This window comes from Poecilia reticulata, chromosome 14 (assembly GCF_904066995.2).
Source record: "Poecilia reticulata chromosome 14, P_reticulata-male-v2, whole genome shotgun sequence".
Lineage (NCBI taxonomy): Eukaryota > Metazoa > Chordata > Actinopteri > Cyprinodontiformes > Poeciliidae > Poecilia > Poecilia reticulata.
The window spans coordinates 11544582-11570257 of NC_088843.1; the positions used below are offsets into that span (position 1 = coordinate 11544582).

The following is a 25676-nucleotide window of genomic DNA, read 5'->3' on the forward strand; positions in this document are numbered from 1 at the left end:
TCAAAAAAAAAAAAAAAAAAGATAAAATGTTTCAGTTTGAAGGAAGAAAAGACTCTTGGAAAACTTTAAAATAAGGTATATTGACAAAAGAAAAAAAGCCTTTAAAAGTTTGAAAGATTTTGTATTAAAAAACAACAACAAACAAATCAAATCAAATCAGTTGAGCAACATTTTTTTTCCAATAATCAGTTTAACAATCTTGCAACAACAGAAGAAAAAAAAAAACCTGCTTTCAACAAATGAAAAACAGATGGAGTCAAAACTTGATGGATGTTTTCTTCCATTTGGTTTTCTGGAATCTACTAAAGAAATTAAACTATAAACACATTTATCTTTACACAACATTCTGCTCTATGTTCTTGCTACACATGATCAGTGATTAACTTCTCACCTTTTCTGGAGCTTTTACTTCCATTTCCAAAAATTACAAGTACAAGAGTTTAAATCATATTGAAGATTTTTGCATTTGATCTGTATTGTTTTAGGAATGAAAAAACAAAACAAAATCATCATTAGAAAATTTTACATTTCAGGCCACAAATAAATATTTTGTGTCCTTTGTTCATCATGGCCGACTTCCAGTTGTGTACAACATGAATCCCAAACAAATCAAAAATCAGTGTCTTAGAAAATCTGAATGTAGAAACTTGTTTGGTGCAAAACTTTATATCCTTTTTTTATTTCTGTGTTTGTGCTACCCCGTGACAGAAAACCACCCCGGTCAGTGAGCCATATTGGCCATGTGAAATTCCCCCTGCTGGGTCCAGTTTTCTCATGTTAGGTTTTGATTGGCAAAAAAAAAAAAAAAAAGCACAGCCAAAACATTTACTCCTACTGTGTAGACAATAGCCATGATTTAACACTAGAAATGTTGAATCATAATTAAGGCTTTTGCTATATAAAAAAAAAGCATCATGTTGTGTTGATATACTGAAGATCCATGAGGGGAAACAATGATTTCCTCAACAGCAAATAACTAACAACACTCCTAAAACCAAAAAAATTTTCTTTGGAAATATCAAAGTCCAAAAGAGCAACAATAAAAAAACCTGTAATAAAAATTACTTAAAACCTAAACACAAAGAGCAAAGAAAGGCTTCTGCATCCTCAAAGTTAAATAAAAACTAAAACACATTATTAAATGTACAGAGAAACTGCATGTTCCACTTAATGTGTGAACTAACAGAAGTGTTAGTGACAAACAGTGCAGGTGGGCCTGGCAGGCTTTACTGTGGCTCGTCCCTCGTTTCGGGCTCCTCCTTCATCTTCTGCTCATGCATGCGACTCCAAGTGGAGCCTGAGGAAGCGGAAACGACACTTCATGAATAAACAAAACAAATCAAAGTGCTACAAAAAACACGCAGGCTTTAACAAACAAAAGCAGAAATGGAAACCGGTAGCCACTTTCACTCACTCATCTCGGTGAGTTTCTGTATCAGGGTCGAATCCCCTCCAGGTTTGCTGCATAAAAACAAACAAACTCAGCTGAAATGCACTTTGAATCCTTTGACAAACTTGATATTTAATTGGTTCCAAAGCACAGGAATTGTTATTTCACGCTCTAACACAAAACATTTAAACTGGAAAAAAGAAAATCCTTTCTTATTTTATTCACAAATATGCAACAATATGTTTTGGTTAGGAGTTATAAAACATGACAGCGTCTCATTGGTAAAGCCCTGGCTAAAGTATTCGACACCAACCTGCCGTCTGCTTCGTCCTGCCCGTCCACGTCAAAGCGCAGCTTCTTCAGAGGTTTGCTGGCGGCGCTTTGGTCCATCGCTCTCTTGTGGGAGCGTTCGCTGCTGTTGACCATCTGGTTGATCCTCTGGAAGCGGTTGCCCAGCTGCAGGAACGGAAGAGACCAAACCAGAGAGGGAAATTCAACCGACTGCACAGTTGTCCTCTAGATTTGGGCGATATGGACTTGAAATCTCATCGCGATATGTCTAGGTGTTCATTGTGAAAAATTCAAACAGTATTTGTAGAAATTAATCAATTACTGAACACACTCAAAACTCAAAAACGTTAACTTTTTACACAATACTTCTTGGGTACCTTAATATTGTCTTAATGGAGCTGATGGAAAATAACTGGTGGTATAACTTTTCTTTCACGGGTTTACCGTGAATATTGCAGTGCCTTACAAAAGATACTTTGAAACTTTTCACATCTTATCACAAACTTTTACGTTGACATTTTATCTTATAGGCCAACACAAAGTAGCACATCATTGTAAAGGAAAAGGACACAGTTTTTCAAACTTTTGTATTAATCTTCAAAGGGCATCTTTCTTTAGATTAAACCTTAAGAGTCAATTCTTTGAAAGGACTTCCACTCCTCTTACAGCACATCTACAGACTAATGTCTGCCCATTCTTTTTCCCAATACACCTAAGGTTCAGTCAGATTTCATCAACTTGAAGCTAAATCTCCACCCGAGTATTTGCTTTTTGCAGCCTCTAATTCTGATAACTACTAGTACTCACTCCAAATGATTCACCGATGGACACCAACATTCTGCAAAGGCAAAATACAGAAATGCGTTAAAAGCGCCGTGTGTATTTAGAGTGGGTAATATTAAACTAACCGACAAAAGGGCAGGACTGACCTGGAGCGAGGAGTCATGATACCCGGGGACATGCGGGAGTTTCTCAGAGGGGAGATGTAGACGTTGTTGCTCCCAGGCACACGCAGAGGAGAGTTGGGTAACTTGTATGGGCTGCGAGGAATTTGAGGTATTGGAGAAAGGGGAGGTGGCTGCAAAAAGTAAAAGAAGTGACGTTTAATAAGTACCAACGTTTCTGAAATTATTTTTATAAAGACTGTAATTGTGACTTGCGACGCCTCACCCTGGTGGACGCGTGTTGCAGGATATTTGTTTTCAACTTCTGCATGAACACTTGGTTGTAGAAGACAATGATGGAGTCGTAGTGGCCCTCGGCAATCAGCACGTTCTTGAAGGTCTGCAGAAGTCAGAGAAACGGTTGCGAGTTTAGTTTGAACTTTAAACCAGTTTGCGTCAGCAGCGTGGAATGTTTTGTCAGGCTGCGTCACCTCCTGGTTGGTGTTAGTCATGTTCTTGTAGGCCGAGACGATGGACTTGAAGCGCAGGTCGACACTCTTCACTTTGCATATGGCGTACATGGCCGACATCATCAGCTGACAAAGAAAGAAAGAAAGAAAGAATGAAAGAAAGAAACATAGAAGTTGGAGAAAGATGAAAGCACCTCAGAAAGTGAAATAATGGGAACTTCAGTCAGTTTTAGTACCTGGTCCAGGTGGCGATCTCTCATCAGCTCATACTCGTGCTGCAGGGTGTACTGAAACAGGGTCCATATTATGGGCTCCAGCTCAGGGTGAGACGACAGCAGATATGAGCAGAGAGTCTTTAGCCTTGTATAGGCCAGGCGGTACACTACAAAGTAAAATAAATAAATAAGAGATAGGAGAAAAGTGGGTGATAGGAGGCAATCAGTGTGTTAAATTAGCAGCTACAGTGTTTAACAAACGATTTGTATTCAACTTATTACATCAAGTCATAATATAACCACAAAGAATTGAATGGGGAATCACCTTTTAAAATTTTCTTTGAGATGAGTGTAAGTTCAGATCTATTAATCAGTTTTACTGGCTGGATTCTGTAATCACCCCTTTCCTACATGAACTCAGGTGATATGTTAACATTCGCCAAAGAGGCAGTACCACAGCCATCCTTATAAAAGAACGATCAGAACAACTGAAACGCATCTTACATTTTTTATAGAACAGACTGAGGGAGTTCGACTTTGGCTGCCTCGGAGCTTGGCAGGGCGCCTGGGAGGTGGACTGAGAAGCAGCGGGCTGCCGGGGCGGCGTGGCCGGGGAATCAGGAAACAAGACCCGCGAGCCTGGGCGTGTTGGTGTGAGATATCTGCAACATGCAATACAGAGAGCAGAGGGAGGAGTCTGTCAAACTAGCAACACGGAGCCCAGAAACTTTAATGATAATCTAAACACTGATAAAGCTTCAATGCCATGTGGAGAGGAATCTCATTATGACTCATGGAATCGACCAATCCCTAAAACGGCGTTTATGATTCATAGTGGTTTTGTAATAGCTGAAACGTCCTACGTTTCACAAGAAGCCAAAATCAGATAGGTAGCGTGACAACGTACAGGTCAGCGGCGGTGTGGCTGTGCTGCAGCGGCTGGCTGAAACTGGCTGGAGTCTCCACCGGCTCCGCTGCTGCACTCGCATGCTCCTGATTCAGAAGCTCAAACAGCGGAGAGCCCTGCAAAGACACAGATATTTACCTCTGACTTTGTGCATGTGCATCTTGTTCATGCAAAGAATCGCTGCTCTCCACACTGATTAATGTATCTCACACCAATTCATCTAAAGGAGAAAGTCTAATTGCAGTGCTGCTCTAAAATTTTCCTGCATCTGATCAAAGAATATTTACTCACCGTCTGTTAAAGCTCTGCTCTCTGTATAAGTGTTATGCAATAACCTGATAAATTGTTCGGGCAACAAAGCAAAAGCTTTGTGTCTCCATGTACTTTGATAAAGTTCAATATCTTCAAAGCAACCAAACCTTTAATGGGTGTTGTTGCTAGCAACAACACCTATGGTTTGATGCTGGTAGGATGCTGGACGACTGTTACGGAAAGAAATGGTAGTTTATTTGAATTTGTTGGGTTATTTGCCACAAAGTTCACAAATATTTTATAACAAAGGTAAGAGATCTGAATGTTGGCTTGCTTCAGCCATTAGCAAACTAGTTTTAGGACATATCTGGATTCATTTGGGAAGCGATGATCTGAAGTGATTTTTAAGAGTTTGGAGGAAGTCTTTCTTTGTCGTTCCACCAACTTTAGTAAAACACCCCACAAGCATGATGCTACCATATTCACGTACTTTGATTTTGAATTAATTCACAAATACAAGTGTTTTTATTGTGAACAAAAAGCTACACTCAACTCTTCAGATTTCAAAGTGATGTGGCATATATTTTTATTTGCACCTTAGTTCAATATCAGTCATCATGATAAGTTGGACAAAAACAAATTTCCCTTGCAAAATTTTTATTTAAATAAAAAAGCAACTCAGATATCTATGAATAGAAAACAGGGTTTCCCTCAGGGTATTATAAGCCTGGAGGGCCACCAGGCTTTACTTGTGCCCCCACCAGCCTTAGCATTGCTCATTTAATTTTTTTTAAAAACATTTTCACTTTTTAAGACTTTATAGTTGGTTTTTAGGTATTAATCCTCCAATAACGCATAATAATCAAGAGTTATTTCCAAATTTTCTGGCACACTTTTTAACTCAAAAATGCGACGGGCCGCTGGATGAATGACCGTCGAGCGCTCCAACCACCGGGCTTAGCAAGTTTTCTGGGGAAAATCCTGGAAAACATCTGCTTCTCCTACCATGTTGACACAAGACACTCCCAACTGTGTGTATATTGACACAGGTAAGTCCATGTCCACCCACAGCCGAGCTTTAACACTTGGTAATTTCATTAAGAACATTAGTTTAATTAGAGAATTATGGTATGGGTGTTATTATTATGCACCACTACAGTATAAAAGTAGAGCATCATAAAAAGGAAGTCGAGTTTTAGCGTGTGGTAATAGAAATGGCTCAAACCAGCACCGACATGCCACTGGTACATGTCACGCCTTGCTGAAATCCCTGAAATTTGAAAAGCACAGACTGTTTTGTGGCTTCAATAACATGAAGTGACGCATTTCTATACCATTACAGTCAAACTTTCAGCAGGTTTAGCAAGTAATTTGGTTCAAATGTCTTCAGACAACACATCTATATACATTTCTTCTGATAAAAAAAACTAAAGCACGACCTTATCTTTGTGATAACACAGACACAACTGATTGTGATAGATGCAAATGTTAAGTTTCCAAATGTGTCAGCGCTTATTAGCGTCATGCAAAACCCAGTATCAGAGGGAGGACTTTGGCTCCAGGTGAAGGCTCCTCCCTGCCCTAACTCAACCGTCGAATCAGTTCCTCCTACGAGCTACATGTGTGCAAACAGCTGTGTGACTTTCTGATTTACAGTAAACCAAGAGCAGAGTTAACAATCGCCATGTGCCCTCAGGGCGGCTGCAGGAACTGACGGAAGAACACGAGAGGGGAAGAGCCACTCGACTGTTCAGAGCTGACGAGAAACACATGATTCTTCTTTCTAAAGGGATTAAACCACTCTACTGAGAGAGACGGTGAAGAGGACACCAAACTTATTTTTTTTATTTTTTCCAAGTGGACAATTTCACAAAGATAAAATAAAAGACTCTGGGAGACAAAAGAAGGTAATTTGCATAGCTGAAGCTTTTTCCTGCCTGTTGAACATATGATTAAGAGAAAAAATTAAGGGCAAAGACAGAATTATTTGTTTGAAGATTTTAAACGGACAAGCAGGATTTAAACATGAACAACAGCAGCTGTGAGAAAAATGATGACTTCAAGTACCCTCTGTACAGCGTGGTCTTCAGCCTGGTGTTTGCAGTGGGACTTTTATTCAACGTGATAGCGTCCTACATCTTTCTTTGTACACTGAAAGTACGGAATGAGACCACCACATACATGATAAACCTCGTGGTCTCGGACACCCTCTTCGTCCTAAGCTTGCCTTTTCGGATTGTGTACTTCATCAAACAAAACTGGATGTTTGGCGACGTCCTCTGCAAGATCTCCGTTTCCCTGTTCTATACCAACATGTACGGCAGCATCCTCTTCCTCACCTGCATCAGCATGGACCGCTTTCTAGCCATTGTGCACCCATTCCGATCCCGGAGGATCCGCACAAAGAGGAACGCCAAGCTGGCCTGCTTAGGGGTGTGGATAGTGGTTCTGTCTGGAAGTATACCCACTGGGCTACTCCTGGACACCACCGCAACAAACATCAGTGCCAACGACTCAAAGTTCTGCTTCGAGAACTACTCGAAAGGACAGTGGAAGGCTGACCTGTGGAAGGTGGTGGTTTTTATTGAGACCGTGGGTTTCATCCTACCACTGATGCTAAACATATTTTGCTCGGTGATGGTGTTACGGACACTGAAGAATCCTCAAATCATCAGCCGCGGGGGGAGCCTCAACAAGGCGAAGGTCTTGAGGATGGTCATCGTGCATCTGCTCATATTCTGCTTCTGTTTCATTCCGTACAACGTTAATCTCATCTTCTATGCGATGGTGCGCACCAAAGTCTTACAGGGGTGCCATGCAGAGGATGTGGTCAGGACCATCTACCCCATAGCTCTCTGCATAGCAGTGACCAACTGCTGCTTCGATCCGGTGGTTTACTACTTCACTTCAGAGACAATTCAAAGCTCCTTCAAGCAAAAGTCGACAGTTTTGCACCACGGGACCAGACTATTTCACAAACTGCAAACAGACAGCTCAAGGACCAGTTCAAATACGGCAATAAAAAGCCTCCCACCGAAGAGCAACAGATCCAAAATTTTTGAGTCGTCCATTTGATGACAGTTATACTGTTGATGTGCGCAGTGACCCAGCAAGTAGGGTTGGTATTGGTAAAACTTGAATTGAAGCACAGTGACTTTGAAGTCCAAACAAACGTATTAATAAGGAGTTACTCTACGCAGGACACACCAGACTTTAGACTCAGATCAAGGATGAAGATCCCTAGGAGGCAATAAAACAGAAGAACGCAGTGTTGTAACTTTTTATATAACAGCCTACACCTGGGACATGGCTGTATAAATGAACATTTTACATGCTCTAAATAATTGTTGTACATGTGATGTTGTGTTTGTAATTTTATTTATAAGAGCTGAACCAGAATTATTGTTCTTTTAAGGTGCTGTAGTATGACATTTGTAGTCATTTGTGTATTCTGTAGCCACGATGTGCACCTTACACCGTAGCATGCTTCGTAATGAACTACAAATTAAGTAAATAAAAGTTTTTTTTTTGTTTGTTTTTTTAGATTTGAGTTGAACTTGATTTTTTGGACTGAATAAGGTGGTGTAAAGTGAGCATAATTGTCTTACTGGTTAATGCTTGTGCGTCTAAGGTCCAAACATAATTCTAGTGAAAATCCCATACTTTTACAGACCAATTGCAATTACAGAAGAGTGTGATTAATTTATGGCAGCGATTTCTGTCATAGCCAAGCTTTATAACAGAGCTTGCAAACCTACAGGCTAAGTGGATGCTTTAATACATTCAGACAATGGAACAAAAACAAAATCTTTTCACATATTTTTTTTCTATACTCGGAAATTGCTGAAATTAAAATTCACATTCCGTCTGTGCAGTCAGAGTTTAGTCACAGCAGTGCTAATGATTCTGAAGGAACATTTCAGGCGTAGCCTTTGACTGAAGCCTTTACAAACAATGTGAACGTGATTAAATTGTACCTGTCCAATTGCACTTCCAGGTGGCCATATAGAAAGGAGCATGCAGAAACTAAATCCTAAATATGTCACATGAAAATGTTCTTAGCTTGCATTTAATTCAGTGTGTAAATGACTAAATGTGGTGTGAAGTGCTTTGGGCTGCCTGCCAATGAAACCATGGCTCTTTGCAAACAGAGTACTGTGGAGCTTGTGAAATATTTGCTCCACCTTGTAAAAGCTGTGCACAGCAAGACGGAGCATTGCTGCATTTTTTGTGGAACGGCTTAGCCTGGGGGTCTATGCTAACAAGAATAGACTCGTCTTCTCCAGTGACAGAGCATGTGAGCAAAAGCATAGCTCTTGAGGTGAAAACGTTCACAAAGTAAGGTGAGGAAGGAAGCGGCTGAGCCACAAGCACTTAGCATGAAATGTGGGTTTCAATGAAATCCATGGGTGAAATAAATAAAAACTGGGTTAGGGTTAAAGTCTGCTGGTAGAATGAACTTGTTCACATACAATTATTTGTTTACAGATTTATGTTGTCTTAACAGCTTTTTTTTTTAATCAAACAACTTTTAAAATTGTATGAAATAAACTTGAGTAAATACAAAAACTTAAACCTAATTACAGTTGTGCCACAACTGCCAACAAGCTGTTGACCCACTCTGTTTTTGCATAGTTTCCTGAATTTAGCTGCAAATGATGGTTCTGAATAAGAACAGCTTGTTTAAGGTTTTGCCACAGTGTCTCAATCAGATTCAAGTCCAGACTTTGACTAGGACTCCAAAACATTCATTATGACTTGCTTGTGTACTTTGCACCATTATCCTGTGGTGTAACCAGAGTGTGGACTGCATGGTGACACAGTTGGTAGCGCTGCTGCCCAGCAGCAATCAGGTTAAAATCTCAGGCAGAGGTCTTTTCTGCAGAGTTTGCATGTCTAACAGACTGACAGAATCCATGCAATTGGCTGCACTGTGCAAACACTAGTAGTGCCTTGCTCAAGGACACCACAACAGATCGACAGAGCAAGGGTCCAACCTGGCAACCCACTGTCATGGGAGGAACTCCTACCTCTTGAGCTACTATAGCCAGATAACCCAAGATCATAAACTGATGGTTAGGCCTGTTGCAATGAGCAATAAATTAATTAATCACATGATACATTAAAAATAGCTCAATATTTTCCATTAGTGTGGTTTATAATTTTTCTCTTTTTTTTACTTCTACTAAAGACTGGATAACAAAGGTCTCCAGTCTTTGTGCACTGGTTTAAACTAGGACAGCCATCATAATTCCTTTTGTTTGCCATTTTGTTTGTTTATTTTGGATATTTCGAATGTCGAAAGTTACAGTGTTAAATGTGCATTAGGATTAAAGTTTCTTAATTTTTGAGAAGTTCTTGCATTGTTTTACTTGAAAATTGGTCTCGAGACAACATTATTGTTTATCGTCATAACTTGTGGGACGTGACGTCTTCTAGAGAGCACCACACATGGGTTCATCAATTACAACACATTATTCAGGTCCCGAACCGGTAGAGCGGCCCCAGACCATCTTTTTATTTTTTACCTGGGATTACTCCCACTGAGGTCTTTCTTGACCAAGTCTCTCTGTAATGATTAGATACAGTAATCAACACTGACCTTAACTGAGACAACGGAAGTCAAACTATAAACTATAAGGAGTAAGATGGGCTTGTATAGCATAAGTACTGTACCGATTATGATACAATCTGCAGCTGCTGCCGGGGGGCTGCTGTGTACACACAGAGCAGATGCGCCGCATGATTATCCTGTCCGCCTCATCTGATAAATATTCATCACCAAAAGGTCAAGTTGGTAACATGTTGAGAATGGTGCACAACAACCTTGCTTGTGTTTGAAGTGAACTAAGAGCATTTGACCATCCTGCAAGAGGACAGACAGTGAAAGTTTAGCTTTGTGCCTTGGATATTGTTTAGTAAATGATGGAAGCCTCGGTCCTGTAATCTTCTGCTTTAACACACACAACGCCTGATCTCAGCAGATACGTTTGCCTAAAGTGAAAGTACAAAGTTAATCTGTAACGGGTTTCTGTTCGCACATTTATTGTGGAACAATGATTTGAAAGGTTTTTGTTTTGTTTCTTCTCTTTTCTTGATTTTTTTGGGGGGGATCCAGACATGATATTCTGCTTTTGAGATTTTTTTTTTTGCCCATCATGTTAACCAGAGAGGTTCTAGTTCAATGACCCAATTTTTCTACAAACAGGAAATAATCTTTTACTTTTACTTCCTTGTTAACTTTAATTAATTGCTTAACAAGGTAGGGAATTACTTTTTTCTGTTTGTGCTTTTCCACTTAAAAAAATGCTAAAAAAAAAATCATTGTATTTACTTCTTTACATAGTAAATTCAACATGTTAGATCCTCAAACAAATTGAAGATTTGTAAGAGTACTGCATTTGAAATAAAGGAAATACTTTGCCAAGCAAAATTTTATCATAAATATTAGTGTGAAATCCTTTAGATGAACAGAAAAACAAAGGTTTTGATTGACAGCTACATGATATGGATCAAATGGTATAAAGAAAAGCTGACACAGTATCTACCCCATCACTGGCTTATAAGGATGTATAATTGCAGCAACTTCCTGTTATTCATCTATCAAATAGACAGAAATATGGTTAATAAGAATCCTCAATCATTTCTAAAGGTTTTTTTTAAAGGGCTGTAAATATAACTGCATCCATGAGTTAATAAAGCAAATTATCTTTAACAAAAGGCTAATGACTTTACAGTTTAGAAAGAAAGCTATCTCATCAGACAAATAGCCTGTTGATCAGGATATTTAAAGCTTTCTAAATGACAAATATTTAAACTGCGCAGTGAAAATGTTGAAGTGTGCAGGGATGGAGGGTGGGAGCAGAGCAGGACCAGGAGGAGAGAGAAAGGTAGAAATCCTTGTCTGTAGCGCAGATCAGTAGGATGCAGGTGAAGCAGGATGGAGGAATAGGTAGGTGCCCATTTCCAGCTCTATTCATCACACTGCCGGCCAAAATATTGGTGAGTTCTACTGATTTAACCATTTTAATGCAGCTACGGCAACGCTGCTTTTGCAAAAAACCTAAAACAATGTGTACAATATATATTTTATACGTTTTCTACATTATTTAAATCAGATGGTGGCAAAAATTGGATATGAAGTTTCTGCATCTCAATATAAACTTTGATCAAATATATGAAAATTGACAGTTTACAAATCTTCTTTAATTTCAGGTTCACTGTAAGATCATTTTACTAATTATTCATAGGCACGTTATAAGAATAACATCTTAAAAAGATTAGTAGTAGAAAAATGCTTGTAATCAGAGGCTTTGTGATTAATTTGTATTTTTAGAGAACAGCAGCGTTTGACAGGATGAGGAAATTATACTGAGATTTTGGGTTGTGGTTATGTAAAACAGGTTCTACTGGGATCTAGAGGAAACTTGAAACCTGTGGTTTTGTTTTCAGGCAAAATGGGAAAATAAACCACAAGTTTGGGATGTCATACATTTTAATACTTTGCTGTTCAGCGCTCTTTATTTATATAATCCCGTCACTAAATCCCTGATTACTTCTCCCCACCACCGGTAAAACATACGAGGGAAAAGGTTTGTTAAGTAACTCCTAGATCATCCTGCACCGCATCCACTTCAATCAAACATCCAAGTTTACCTTATTTAAGCATTAATACTATGAGTTAATACTTCACAGTGGAATTAAATGCTGAATTTTCTTTTATTACGAGTGTTTTTGTAATTAATTAATCCAAATAATTGCATTAAAGTCCCAAATAAAGATTGTTGCATGTATTTACACAGCACCTTTAAAAAACTGAAGTGCTTTTACAGTCAAGATGTTTTATTAATACAACGAAAACCTGAGCAATCAAACACCTTACTATATATATATATATATAACAATGATGATGATGAATTATTTAAAATAAATGAATGCTGCTAAAATATCTTTGAACCTACGATGTTAGAGAAACTAGCAATACGACTTATCGACCGCGTTAACCTCGTTCTGCTTTGGGTTTATAGAAAACAAAACACAGCATAAGTCGTTTATGTAGCTATTAAAAAAATTATTTAATTATATCCATCTGAATAACGTTTTATTGAAGAAGTGTTTCTGTCTGTTTTGGCAGTAAAACAATTCAGATGTAGTTTCTTAATAATAACCTTACCACCTCTTCACTTTCTAAACTTTTTATACTGAATAAAAGTGTCATCAAATAAAATACAGCCTTGGAGCATCTGAATGCAAGGAACCCAAATAAATAAAAATAAACATTTACTCACTGGTCAAGCAGTTCGTAACCAAATTGTGTACAGTAATATCATGACGATAAACTTGCACTGTATCGTGCATCCTCAGCGTAAGCCGTCATGATCTGAGGTTTAAGTGGTTTTGGCAGAATAGAGAAGCTGATCAACTGTGTAAATAATAAAAAATGTTTCATAACAGAGTAAACATTAATAAAAAGTGCTTAGTCAGAGCCTACCATAACGCTGCCAGAAAAATCCTTAACGACATGTTTGCTTACGTGCCAGCATCCAAAATTAAACCGTCTGACCATCTCAATCAAGCATAAACTTTACGAGTTATTTAATGTGTCAATAGTGGAACACAAAGAAGTGCTGCTTTCTCAATGTAATGAAATCAAATGTTTACATGTTTTATAAGGAAAAGCCGGCATTAAAATTTCATTGGCTGGATGCATTTGACCCATGCCAGTTATAGGAGTATTTAAAGGAGTCACTTCAGCTAAATGACCTTCATAAAAACCCTGTTTTAATTTGTCCCATCTTGTGGCAGGCGTAATATCTCCAGCAGAAGCAACGCCGAACGGTCCCCTCTGGACATGCGAGCGACTTAGAAAACGTTTGAGACATGGAGCTGTGGAACGCAACGGATCTGGAGGGAAAACCAAGCTGGCCTTCGTCTAACTGCACTGTGGATACAAGCTACCACTTCACCTTCTATCAGGTGTCCTACAGCGTCATCTTCCTGCTGGGACTGGCCACCAACAGCCTGGCTCTGCGCAGACTCTGCACGTCCTCTTGTGCCATGAGCAGCACGGCCGTCTACATGGCCAGCCTGTCCTTCGCCGACATGTTCTTTGTGATCTCTCTGCCAATGAGGATCTACTACTACCACCAAAAGGCTCGAGCTTGGTCGAGGACTGAGGACCTGACCAGCTGGACTCCTGGAGCAGCTTTCTGCCAGGTCACCTTCATCCTCAAATACATCAGTTTGTACGGCGGGATCTTCTTCCTCGTGTGCATCGCGGTGGACCGATACTTTGCCGTCGTGCACCCTCTGTCGCCGAACCTCCGCAGACAGAGTATTGCACGGATGGTGAGCGGGGGGATATGGTGTGTGGTGCTGGGACTCAGCGTGAGTCTGCCGCTGTTGCGTTTGGCAGCTTCTCACCAAAACCGGCCCTGTCTGCTCGACCCGTCCTCCCTGCGCCACAGAACTTTCATTCTGGTCTCTCTGAGTTTAGTTTTGGGGTCGTTTCTGCTGCCCACTCTGATTCTCCTCTACAGCTACTGCAGAGTGCTGAGCGTGCTCCGCAAGTCGAGGCATCGCTGCCGCAGCCAGCGCCGCAGCCAGCGCCGCAATCGTCGGCAGACCCTTAAAATTATTTACTGGGTTTTGGGCGTCTACCTGCTGTGCTTCCTGCCATATCATGTCAATCTGCTGGGCTACACCCTGACACACATGAAGCTGCTGCCACACTGTGGCCTGGCCAAGCTGACCAAGACTGTGCACCCAGTGGTGCTCTCACTGGCCAGCTTTAACTGCTGCCTCAATCCGCTCATCTATTATTTCTCCAGCAGCTTGGTGCACAGGGAGACTTCGGGAGGTAGAGGCAGTAGCATTCAATGCCAAGGAGGATAACGCCAAGGATTGCAGCCTTTTTGAAACTTTTTAATGCTAAACACAAATGGTTTTTGGTGAGTAAAGTGAACTTAAAGATGCCTCGTTTCTGTATTAGTAAGAGGAAACATAAATGTTTTAGGAAACTGCTTAAAATGTTTTGTGTCATCTGTTAATTCAGGATGGTCAGAGGAACCAAACATTATTGTTTCTACATTGTTAAAGAGCAAGTATATGGTTCATTCAGGCTGCGAAACAGAGAGCGAGAGCAAGACTTCCAGCAGATACTTTAGCTGTAAAGCTCTGTTGCATTGTTTTCAGCTGTTAAAACTCATTTGTAAATATAGGCAGCTTTAAAAAAAAAAACACAGGTGGATTTATAAACGCTGAACAATTACTAACCAGTAAAAAATACCAGTAAAGAAATAATACTAAAATAATTATTAAAACTAAATAAAAGAATTTCTCTCTGATTAGTTAAGGAGTACATTTGAGTAAAGCGACTTATTACATAACAGGGTTTCCCCCAGAAAACTTGCTAATCGCTGCGGTGTGGGCAGACATTCAGCCCATGTAGGCTGAATGGCTACAGTGGGCACTGTGTGTTTTTGAGTTCGATTTTTTTTTTAAGTTGACAGAAAATTTGAAAATACAACTAATTAATTATGTGTTAATGGAAGACATCATTAGCAAAACCTAAACACCAAAAGGCAAACATAAAAAATGCAATTAAACGAAATCTTTTGCACTTCAGTTCTTTCATTCTAATCAAAGTGTCTAAAATATTTTTATTCTTTAAGCGCAACTTGTCTCTTTGTTTGCTGAAGTTGTTAGCAGGAAGACCAATAAAGGCAGGCAGTGGTGAGAGTTTCTGTGGCTCACCAGGCTTATAATGCACTGGTGGGAAGCCCTGCATAAACACACTGCACTACATTTCTCAGGTGTCCAGCAGAGGACCAGGCCTGGACTGGATGCTACTTTCAGAACATCTGCAGCTGTCTAGACTCATGATGTCTCAATTGCATTTAAAGGCTAAAGTATAACTCAAATACTGTGTAATAAAATGTTGAATTTGCACTTTGTAACTTGATACTCTGTTAAGGCTACTGACGAATAAACATCTAATCACATTTCCAGCTCGTGTGTTCTGTGGTGGTGAGACTGACCGTCCGCCACGCGATCCTCTCCATGATGAGGTTCTCGCAGGTCTCCAGATGTTTGATGATGTCTTTGCTCAGCGTCGGCTCAGCCTTGATGAAGCTCTCGATCACTTTGTAGAAGTCAAAGGCGGAGAGGTTGAGGACGTTCAGAATCCAGGGGAAGCACAAGTTTGTTCCAGTTTGGTCACTTCCTCCGTTCTTGAAACTGCTCTCTGGTCACAGAAACGAACAGGAGTTAAAGACAAGCAATAGTTTATCTCTTACAATGAAAGGTGTAACTTAAAATATAACTGAACTGAACAAAGTAGGAGATTTTAGGGAGCACCTTCATATGTTGCCATGACGACCTCCAAAGAACAGGCCAGGAGTGATGTGTGAAACGTGGAGTCATTGAGGAGTTTACTAGAAGGCAGACGACAGGATTTGGTTCAATTAAAAGACAGATAATGAAATACAAAAACATACCAGAAACAGAGATCATTTGGTTTGGTATTTATTTACTTCTGGCCTCAAGGTTACAGAAAACAACATATTCCACATGATCAACTTTCTTAGAGTCCAAGCCAGAAAGGAAAAACAGACAAAAGTGGAGTTGCTTCAGATTCATCAGAATAACTTCTGATGAAAATGGGAACAAAATCTTAGGACACAAATTAAAATCCATACTTCTCTAGAAACCTTGTTTTAATTAGCAGATGTGACCAATTCTACAAACCAAGGAGCTATGGAAATTTGCTAGTTTGGAGAATACAGATGAGTATTAACCCAATGTCAGGAAGATAAGACAACCTCATTGAGGTCGGAGAAGAAGTTATTGCCAGACATCAAGGGTTAGGAGTCCATTTTTAAACGAGCCGACCAAAAAATGATTCACGAAAGAAAGTATTTAAGGCACCAGATATGAACATCTTGACAAATTCACTACACTGTCAGACAGTACAGTGCTCAGAGAAAATAAAAAAACAAAAGAAAAAGAGCAGCCAAACTTTAAATGCTTAAAGTTATATGTTAAGAATCAAACAGGAAGAAGTTATGGTTCGTTTTCTGTGGTTGCCGGGAGAAAGCCCCTATTGTACAAAAAGAATCGTACATTTGCAAAGTGCAAGACTACGTCCTTTGAACAGATAAGACCAAACTAGAGACGTCTGATTATAAACATGGTGGCGCCGAGGTGAGATTTGGGCTTGTTTTAAGAAACGGTACAGAGTGTGAAAAAAAAGATAAGATCGTCAACAGGACAAAGGTTCAAAACACAGCAGCAACTCTAACAAACCTCAAAATGCCGGAACACGTTTCTATAGATGAGAGATTAAATTAGAGCACAACGATGTAAAAGACCACAAAGCTTCATAATAATAAGTAGTTTGATACACCAGTTACTTTCACAAGCCGTTGAATTAACCATTTTACTTGGTTTTGCTTTTCCATTTTGACTTTATTGTTGAATTATTTTCTAATCTAATCAAGACCAGGAGTCTCATTTATAAAGCTGGCACAGGCACAAAATGGGGCCTGAAACTGGCATGTGTCGCTTTCTACATAAAGGTTGTGAACTATAAAAAATAAACTTAACGGGAGAATATGCGCTCTCCCACGCCAACTCTGACCCGGACGTTCGCTCGTTGTGGAAACTGAGGAAACCGGCGACACGGATGGTGAGGTGAGGAATTGAAGCCTCGCTGCATCACAATTCATCTCAGACATTTAGTTTCACTCCATATCAAACTTTAATCAGCTTTGTTGTCAGCATTCAACACAGTAATGTAATTTATGCTTCTGCTGGTGAGCCACAGCTACACAAATTCAAACTATGTGGACCTGATGCACTTATGGTGTATATAGAGATTTCTGCTTCTGTGGAATTGTGTTTCTATCTTTTTCTCTTTGGTTGCCATTGGTGACCATGAAATAACATTGATCAGCAGTCTCAAAAACGCCATAGCCTTCATGAAGTACTTTGCGTTGACCATTTATGGTTGAATGTGGGTGTAAAGAGGACAAAACATGAGGCGGTCGGAAAGTGGTAAGAAAACTTTGAAGTGCAAAAATTTTTTTATAGAGGGGTAATTTATTTCTGATGTATTTTTTTTTTTTTTTGGCATACGTACACTTTTAATACATATCCTGCACAGTGTTTTATAAATGGGACCCCAAACTATTTTGAACAAAGTCCTTTCTTTTTCCTACTGCACAGGTTATGCATCTATTAAGAAATCAGAGTTAACAGCAACAAGAGTAAATCTTTTATACTGCACTGCAAAAAGAACTTTATAAATACCTGAAATTTTGCACAGAGAGACGCTTCTCTTCCTAGAACATAAAACATAACAAATGATTACAATGAGTTCAGCCATTTTGATACATTTTAACACTGAAAATTTCCAAGCACAAAGAAACAAGTTACTGTACCGATTTCAGCATAGCCTCCATTACTTTGTAGTATAATCTGATGCCAAGGGCAAACCTCTGAAAGACAAAGAGAACTTTTAGCAAGAGATAATATCAGTCCAGGACAGGATGTGGTGCTTTTAAGCTTCATACCTGCCTGCCGTACACGACACAGTGAGGCCCCACCGCCTCGCCAAACTTCTGGCTAAACGCCTGACCAAGTGTCTCTAAACGTTTCTGCACATCCTGCGTCGGGTCCACAGTGCAGTTCTGATCATAGCAAATAGGACACACAGAAACATCTTAAATTAATCAGTGGCAGCTATCCAAGAGTCATTTTCTTGTGCTTCTTGTGGATTTTTATGTTATAAATGCACGCAGACCACTTAAGTGGACACTAATGCATCATAAAATACACTATCAACTACTGGCCATCAGCTGCAAATGCAAGAAAATTAATTTTGTTAAATTCAATATGGCCGACAAACAAAAAAGCACGCCGACCGACCCGGTCCCTCCTTCTACAGTAAGAAGAAATATATTGACATCAGATAACCCCTAAAGAACAACACTACTGATGCATTTTTCAAATAACAACTTTGTATGTGGAGAAAATTACAATTGATCACCAAAAAATAAATTTTAAAACATTTTTTTCCCCCAAAAAATAATTCATGTATGAAAGAGACTCACTTTGAAATATGTGGCCAGTGTAGTAGAAGGTTGATCCCCGTTGGAGGGAAGATCTCCTCTGAGCATCCGAATAGACGTCATGGCAGCTCTGAGGAGAAAACAGGATGTAATGTGGTGACTGGATTAACCCAGAAGGAAGAATTATTTAATGACCGTCATGACAAGGATGTTTTTATACAAGATTGTTTTCCCTTATTATGATGAAACTGATGAGAATAAGTAATTCTGTTTTTCTTCCATCTCTTTTAGCTAGTGGCTAAGCTAAAGCTAAAGGAAATGACACGTTAGGAAATGCAAATGAGAGCAAGGGTTAAAGGATATGACGCGCTAGGGAACGCCCTCTTTAGGGCGTAGTTTAGATAGAGGCTAACAAAAGGAATGGAAAATTTTTGTTTGATGCCATTTTGTCCTGCTAACTCCTAAAGGTAGCATGAGAAAAAGACCAGCTGTATTTTGGTATTAATTCATGGAATTCATGAATTTTTCAACCTCATACATGGAGAACGGATAAATTCTCCACGGCACCAACCAGGTGAAAAACATCCAACTACTCACTGTGATGGAGACCAGGGGTTCCATCCCTAATAAATGATGATTGATGTTACACCATGTTGAATTTATTTACAGACCAAATGTATTTTGCTTCAGTTCTTTATTTCAGTTACATTGTGACATTTAGTTGAACATGCTTTTTGGGTAGAGACTGGCCATCTTTCCTGTTCAGGGAGAACGTGGGGGAAAATGTCAGCTTGTTTTTGATTTAGATTGGTTTAATTTGAGTTTGCTAATTGTTTGAGCCCTTACCTTTCTGGGTGTGTCTCCTCAGCAGGGTGGAGCAGCAAAGGGAGACAAGAGCTCCAGGTGCTGTTAAAAAGCTCCTGGAGCATACCACTTTCAGTTAGGAGGGGTAATACTCTGAGGAGTTATATTAAGTTAAATTTATTCTTTGGTTGATCTTAGTTAGTTCTAATGATTTGCATGGAGGTAAATATTTGTTGGCACCATTTATTGTTTTGGTGTTAGGTTTGTGCAGGTAGTGTTTGTTGATTGTTCTTTTTTTAATCACCCCTTCACTTGGTAGAAGTGGTCAACTTGGCTCAGGTATAAATGCCAGCTTCTTTGTCTCATTGGAAAATGAATGTTGGTGTAACTGTGACCTGCTGCTTCAAATAAATCCACCTCAACTGCATTTTCTTGCCTTGCCTCCTTCCTGAACGCAGAGCCTCCGCCGGTCAAAGTGGCGCTCACCTGATCGGAGTCTGAGGAGGGATCATCGGCCCGTCTTCCTCTGGCTGGTTCTTCTTTGGAGTTCTCTCCACCTGTGATCTGAACAAAGAATGTTGCATCTGTTTCTCCTTCTCTCTTTTCGCTAAAGCCAACCGCAGCCACTAAGGGAGAGAAGCTTGAAACTTACATCTCGATTTTAGGAGGAAGGACGCTCTCATCCCCGTCGAAAAACAGACGTCCATCGATGTCTCTGCTCTTGAGGTAGTGCTCTTCATACTGCTGGTTGACATCATTCACCTGAGGAGAAGATTACACCACAAGCGGACATGATGTTTGTGAAAGGAGCTTTTATGGAGAAAGACAAAATCCAAACGCAGACTTGGGCATTCCTGTTTATTAAACTTTGCAAAATACTGTAAATACAAGCTGGATCCTTAACCTGTTCTCGTTGCTCAGAGTGAACAAGAAAAATAATTCTTGAATTTTTATGATTGATTTCTGTATAGGTTAATGAACCCGTTTGGACAGAGTTTTTCAGCTGGACTATTTCAGTCCATGTTGTAAAAAAAATAATATGAACAAAGTTGGACTCGCAATGGAAAATCCCAGCCTAAAGTTGTCGCTTTGTGTGTCATAACGGGTAAAGAGAAAAATGTATTTTCAATAAGGTATTTGAGCTTACAGTGGAAAATCCCGAATAGATAATATTGAAAGGATGATGTACATTTGTATTCAGCCCTCTTTAACACCTTTCACTAAATAAGGAATACTATAACAAGACATTGCATTTTCTTTCTCTGTTCAGATTTCAGATGCAAAACTAATACAGAAAATAATTCTGTAGGAAAAGCTGCAAACTTTCTTTTGCTGCCCCTGAAGGAAAGCAAAATATGCGTTTGTATACCCTCGAATCTTACCAAGAGCTTCATGTTTTCAAGCTGTTTATTGAGGCCAATACATAAATAAGGTTGGACAAACATTCACACATATGCCACTAAAGTCTATAATGTTGACCATCTGGGCTTTACTGGGGCAATATCTGCCGTATCATTCTTCACAGAAGTGTGTCAATGTCGGTAAACAGAAACCTCCTGCCTCAACGCTTTCGTTTCTGCCTCTGCAATAAAAGACCCGGACGTCCTTTTCCTGACTCTATGTGCGAACAAATACTGAAGGATCAGAACGAACAGATGCCATCGGCTGCAGCAGAGATGATGGAAACTGTGAGTGCTGTGGGGATAGAGTAAAACTAAACAGTACAGCAGGTGTTCTGAGAACAGGCACTCACCTGAGGAAAGTCGGAGGATCTCGAAAGATCCATCGAGTCCAGAAAAGCCAAGAAGCTGGTCTGGTACACGTTCTTCACCTGCAAACAATGGGGACAGCTGAGCAAAAGTCAAATGTTCTCATATGGTAACATGCTCAAACAAGGAAGGGAATTGTGAAACCTCTTCGAAATTGCATTCGTTGTCTTTGCACAAGGTTTCAAGAAGCTGCGCATCAACCTCTGGTTCTGAAGGTCTGGACTTGGCTTTGCTCTGGCTGCGGCGAGATGTTCGTGTCGGTGGGCTCAGGACCTTGCTAATGGCCGATTCTGCCAAACAAAAGAAAAATTTTTTATATCCAATACTTAAAGATGTTAAATTACTAAAGAGATCTGCTTGGAATGGTTATCATTTAAGCATATAACCTTACATAGTGTTTTTTTTTAAAGTTATAATTATTTGCTTTCCTATTGAAAAGGTGACTCAAATATCTAAATCGAAGCAATCTGAATGAAACGTTGCCGAGGCTTACGATATAAAGGCTGCAACTGGTCTGAAGAGCAGCGCTTGATAAACAACTCCAGCGTGCAAAGCAGCAACTGGAAGGATATGACCAGGTCATCCTCCATCTGCAAGGCTCTTCCTGCAAACAGCCGAGGAGAAACGCATGAGAAGCTCCGACACCAAAACACCCAAACTGATAAAAACAAGGCGGCATTTGCCGTGACAATCTTGATGCTTGAATTAAACCAAGAGCTACAGTAGAGCACAGAGCGGGAAGTCATGAAAAAACAAAACAAACAAAAAAACATTGGATGGCTTAACATGAAAATGATTCTACTGATCTTGTTTTATTTTGTTGACTTCCTAAAAGAAATAAAACTACCTTTTGCCAAAAGAAACATTGTCCAGCAGGTCCGCATGGTCTCTCTCTCCCTTGAAAAAGAGACAAGAAGACTTCTTAAAGACTGCAAAAAGTTAAAAGAATTACAGCAGTATGTAAAAGTATTCAAACTTTTTATTTTATTTTATTTTATTTGCTAGATTCCTTTATAATTACACCTTCAATTGTGTGGTATTCCAATTTACACAGATGCCCTTAAATAGAAATGCACGCCACACTTTTCAGATTTTATTAGAAAATGTGACTGAAGCTTGTCCTTGTACTACGACAAAGTGGAAAAACATTTAGAGGACTGAATGCTTTTTCATAGAGCTGTGCCACCAATGATGGTCGACAACTGTTAAACCCAACTTACTTGCCATCCGATGTCAGAACAAAGATATTCTTGCACGTTCTGAAACAAAAACAAATTTGCATTCAGCTACATTCGCGTCACATTTCGCAGAAATCTGCTCTCCGTTGTTGTGCTCACTCACTTCTCAAATCTTTGGTAAAGAGCCAGCATTACGTCATACTTCTTCTCCAGTCGCGTCAGCGCCGAGTTGACCTTTATGCTTATTGTATCCAGGTTAACGTCCAGTTGTCTCACCAGAGCCAAAAACTGCTTCAAACTAAAACAAAACAGAAACATAAGATTGGGAATGCATTTCCTACTAAAGACTACAAAGGTTTTTATGGTGAATCCAGCGTATATAAACATTTGTGCAGTACAATCAACGATCTTCTTCAATTATGCATTTTAAGAAACTTTATTAGTAAATAAGAATCTAAGTTTTCACAGAGAAAATCCCTTGAGATGAGCAGTTAGCCGTTTTGCTAACTGGAAGTAACCAATAAAAACCACTGCATGTAGTGGAGCACACCAACATTTATTGCCACTACATTAAAGGGGGTATCATGTAAAATTACTTTTTTTCAATTTTACTACTTACTACTCAGTTTAACGCTAATAAGAATGTTTGGAAACGGCGTAATGGAGAAAGGCATTGTTGTGATGAAGGCAATGTCAGAAAAAGCAGGAGCTTCTTAAAGAGAGAGAGGCCAATTTCAAGGCGTCAAATTATAACATCAAATTTATTTATCTGTACAACATATGAAGATGACACAGGTATTTAATAGAGCTTTAAAATTGCACTACGTGTCAGGGAAATACATAATTCGCCCCTTTAAAGAAGGAAAAATCACTTGGCGGCTTCAACGTTTTCCTTCATTAGGAAGTGATTTTTAGATAATTTCACTACAACCCGTCTTCTTTATTTTATGTCATGTTTGCTGTACCATCTTCTTAATAACTTCCTGCTTTTCTCAGAAAAAACTCTACATCCTGTTTAATTTATTTCCACTGCCAACTTTACATTAATTTGAGGTGTAATGGATAACTCGTGGCAGTGTGTTTTGATGAATAGAAATGAGTGTCTCTGGATGCCGACAGGAATACTATGAATTGAATCTTCTAGCACTTACTTCAGACTGACAGCTTTCAAAACTTGAGTTACAGTAAAGCTGCCAACATCCATGTCTGTTACGATCACAAACAGACAAGCTCCCCAAAGTCTTTGCTGACTGCCCTAAATGAGAAAAAAAAAACATATTCAGAACAGTGAAAGAAAATGGAAACTTTCCAGTCATTTTATAAAGGATGAAGTAAAATGACTTTTATATCATTAGCATTATCTAAGTTTATAGAGCTCCTCAGGTTTTGTGGTACTTTTTAAGCTAAACGTGCAGAAACATCTGTGTATGTAAGAAATACATACAGGGACTTTATCCATGGATTCCCGAACAGATTCCCACAGTTCCCAGGCTCGGTCACACACCAGGTCTGAAACATGAAGGCTCTTACACAGACTCACAAACTCAGCGTGCTTTTCTCTGTGTCTAAATGTGAAGAACAAGAAGAGCAAAAACATTCAGGTCATTTGACAGCAGCAGCATCGCAGAGAAGCAGTACTACACAGTTCAAACCCAGGTCATTTTCCTGCTTTATGACAGCGTTATAACTCATGCTACTTCCAAGCTAATATCCTGAGGAAGTGTTTGTTTTATATTAAAGGCTGGAAACTCACTGGTGTTATCCTAATAGCAGGCCTTACTGTTGAAATTAGCTAAACAGGTGGCCTAACAGATCGTTAGTCAAGCTAACAAGAATGGGTTGAATAATTTGACATATTGGCTAATAAATTAAACGCAGGGCTACATGTCTATAAAGAAGCCGAACTGCTTGGTGATGAAATGCTGCCTTCTCTTTTATTTTCCGAATTACTTGTCTTACTTTTTCTCAGATAACTCTGGGCTATCCTGCTTGTCTGGAGAAGAAGCGCTGTCAGCGCTGGGCTTCGGCTCCTTGTTTTGTGTCATCCCAGAGTGGCGTTTTTTAGGTGGCATTCTTACAGCCTATGCTTTACTAAAGAGCAAATTAAATAAACAAAACACAGACAGGTGGTTTCGTAGACCGCAGCTAACGTCGGATAAATTTAAAACCCAGCGAGCAAGTTGTCGTCACAACAATACGCCAAACTCTGCCCTATTTCCTGAAACAGAGTTAGAACGTGTGTTTGTTTTCTGAACCGGTGCACACGGCGGAAGGGCGGGGATGTCAAGTTGTGGTTCCAGTTCCAAGAAAAAGCCAGACAAAAGTCGTTTTTCTTGACTTCTTTTACCTCTTTTTTAACCAAATAAAGACAATTTATACTTACATATCTCGGTAAAACCTTTTAATTTATCTACAGCTCTTCAGACGACATATTGTGACCTCATTAGAATTGTGACAGAAGCAGAAAATCAAGTGCACCCAAACTCACGAGACAAAAACGCGGGAAAACTATTTACGCAACATCCGCTTATTTGCGTTTGTCCCGCCGCAGAGAACGAAAACGTAAACGTTTGTTTTTATTTACACTTGTAACGCCTTAGCATCTGATTTGTTTTCAGTTTCTGTTTTCAGTAGCGCTCGCTGTACAGCAAAGGTGTAAACAGTAATAACATACCACGCATTATTATTGTTTAACGTTTTAATGTTATATATGTAAGATTCCGTCTCATCTCTGGAAGCATGTACTTTTAGTTAGTGCAGATTATTACTGTGAATCCCTTTTTAATGTAAAACACACAACACACTCAAAATGACATGTCCCACTGTTTGTCTTTAGTATTAGTACTGCCCTCTTGTGGCAGAATCATTTTATAACTTACATCTTGATTTTATAAGTCTACTTACTGACATCTAATGTACTGGCACTGGCAGACGATTATCGAAGTCAGTGTTATTACAACCACTATGTGATTATCTTCAAAATACTATGCAAATATAACTTCATCGTGGTGTAGGCTGTATTTTTATATTCATGCAGCTATAAATGCGGCAGTCATTTTGCAATGTTTTAACATTTTATTCGTCTTAAAAAGTAACTTATCTATCAAAGAAATGTTACTGTCTCCACTAAACCATTATAGATGTTTATAGATGTGATTTGCCAGGATTCTCCATTGCAGCAGATTTGACGAAGCCTTTATTAATTCAGTAACTATTGTAAAGAAGATGGGACCAAAGCTTCCTAAACTCTCTTTCCCGTTATTATCTATAGATTGCATCTTAATTCTTGTTAGTTATCTTCTTATCCATCTCTGATACATTCAACTGCTGTCATCTGAGTACATCTACAGATAATAGGACTTTGACTTATGCTGGAAATCTGAGGTGTACAGAATGAAAGGGAATGGCGAGAGTATAGATCCCTGTGGTGCTCCTGTGTCTCAA

The 25676-nt window shown here is 39.4% G+C and overlaps 3 protein-coding genes across 3 annotated transcripts; 2 read left to right on the forward strand and 1 right to left on the reverse strand.

Annotated features, from left to right (window-relative positions):
- Nucleotides 1–60: 60 nt before the first annotated feature.
- rb1 (retinoblastoma 1) lies at nt 61–24448 on the reverse strand. The gene is made up of 27 exons (XM_081615127.1): nt 24192–24448; nt 23677–23797; nt 23384–23487; nt 22396–22530; nt 22275–22313; nt 21902–21951; nt 21548–21658; nt 21199–21344; nt 21039–21116; nt 19938–20047; nt 19772–19849; nt 18524–18611; nt 17984–18100; nt 17852–17908; nt 17721–17752; nt 15768–15844; nt 15449–15654; nt 4158–4273; nt 3755–3912; nt 3272–3417; nt 3057–3161; nt 2852–2965; nt 2611–2759; nt 2489–2519; nt 1704–1846; nt 1415–1461; nt 61–1297 (listed from the first exon to the last, which is right to left on the reverse strand). Exons 1-27 carry the CDS (start codon nt 24302–24304, stop codon nt 1227–1229), a joined length of 2742 nt encoding a protein of 913 aa, XP_081471253.1. The 5' UTR covers nt 24305–24448; the 3' UTR covers nt 61–1226.
- Nucleotides 5924–7952, forward strand: LOC145554776 (lysophosphatidic acid receptor 6-like). The gene has a single exon (XM_081615131.1). The coding sequence runs from the start codon at nt 6435–6437 to the stop codon at nt 7482–7484; it is 1050 nt and encodes a 349-aa protein (XP_081471257.1). The 5' UTR covers nt 5924–6434; the 3' UTR covers nt 7485–7952.
- On the forward strand, nt 12922–14551 carry LOC103475857 (lysophosphatidic acid receptor 6). Its single transcript, XM_017308500.2, has one exon. The coding sequence runs from the start codon at nt 13290–13292 to the stop codon at nt 14301–14303; it is 1014 nt and encodes a 337-aa protein (XP_017163989.2). The 5' UTR covers nt 12922–13289; the 3' UTR covers nt 14304–14551.
- Nucleotides 24449–25676: the final 1228 nt, after the last annotated feature.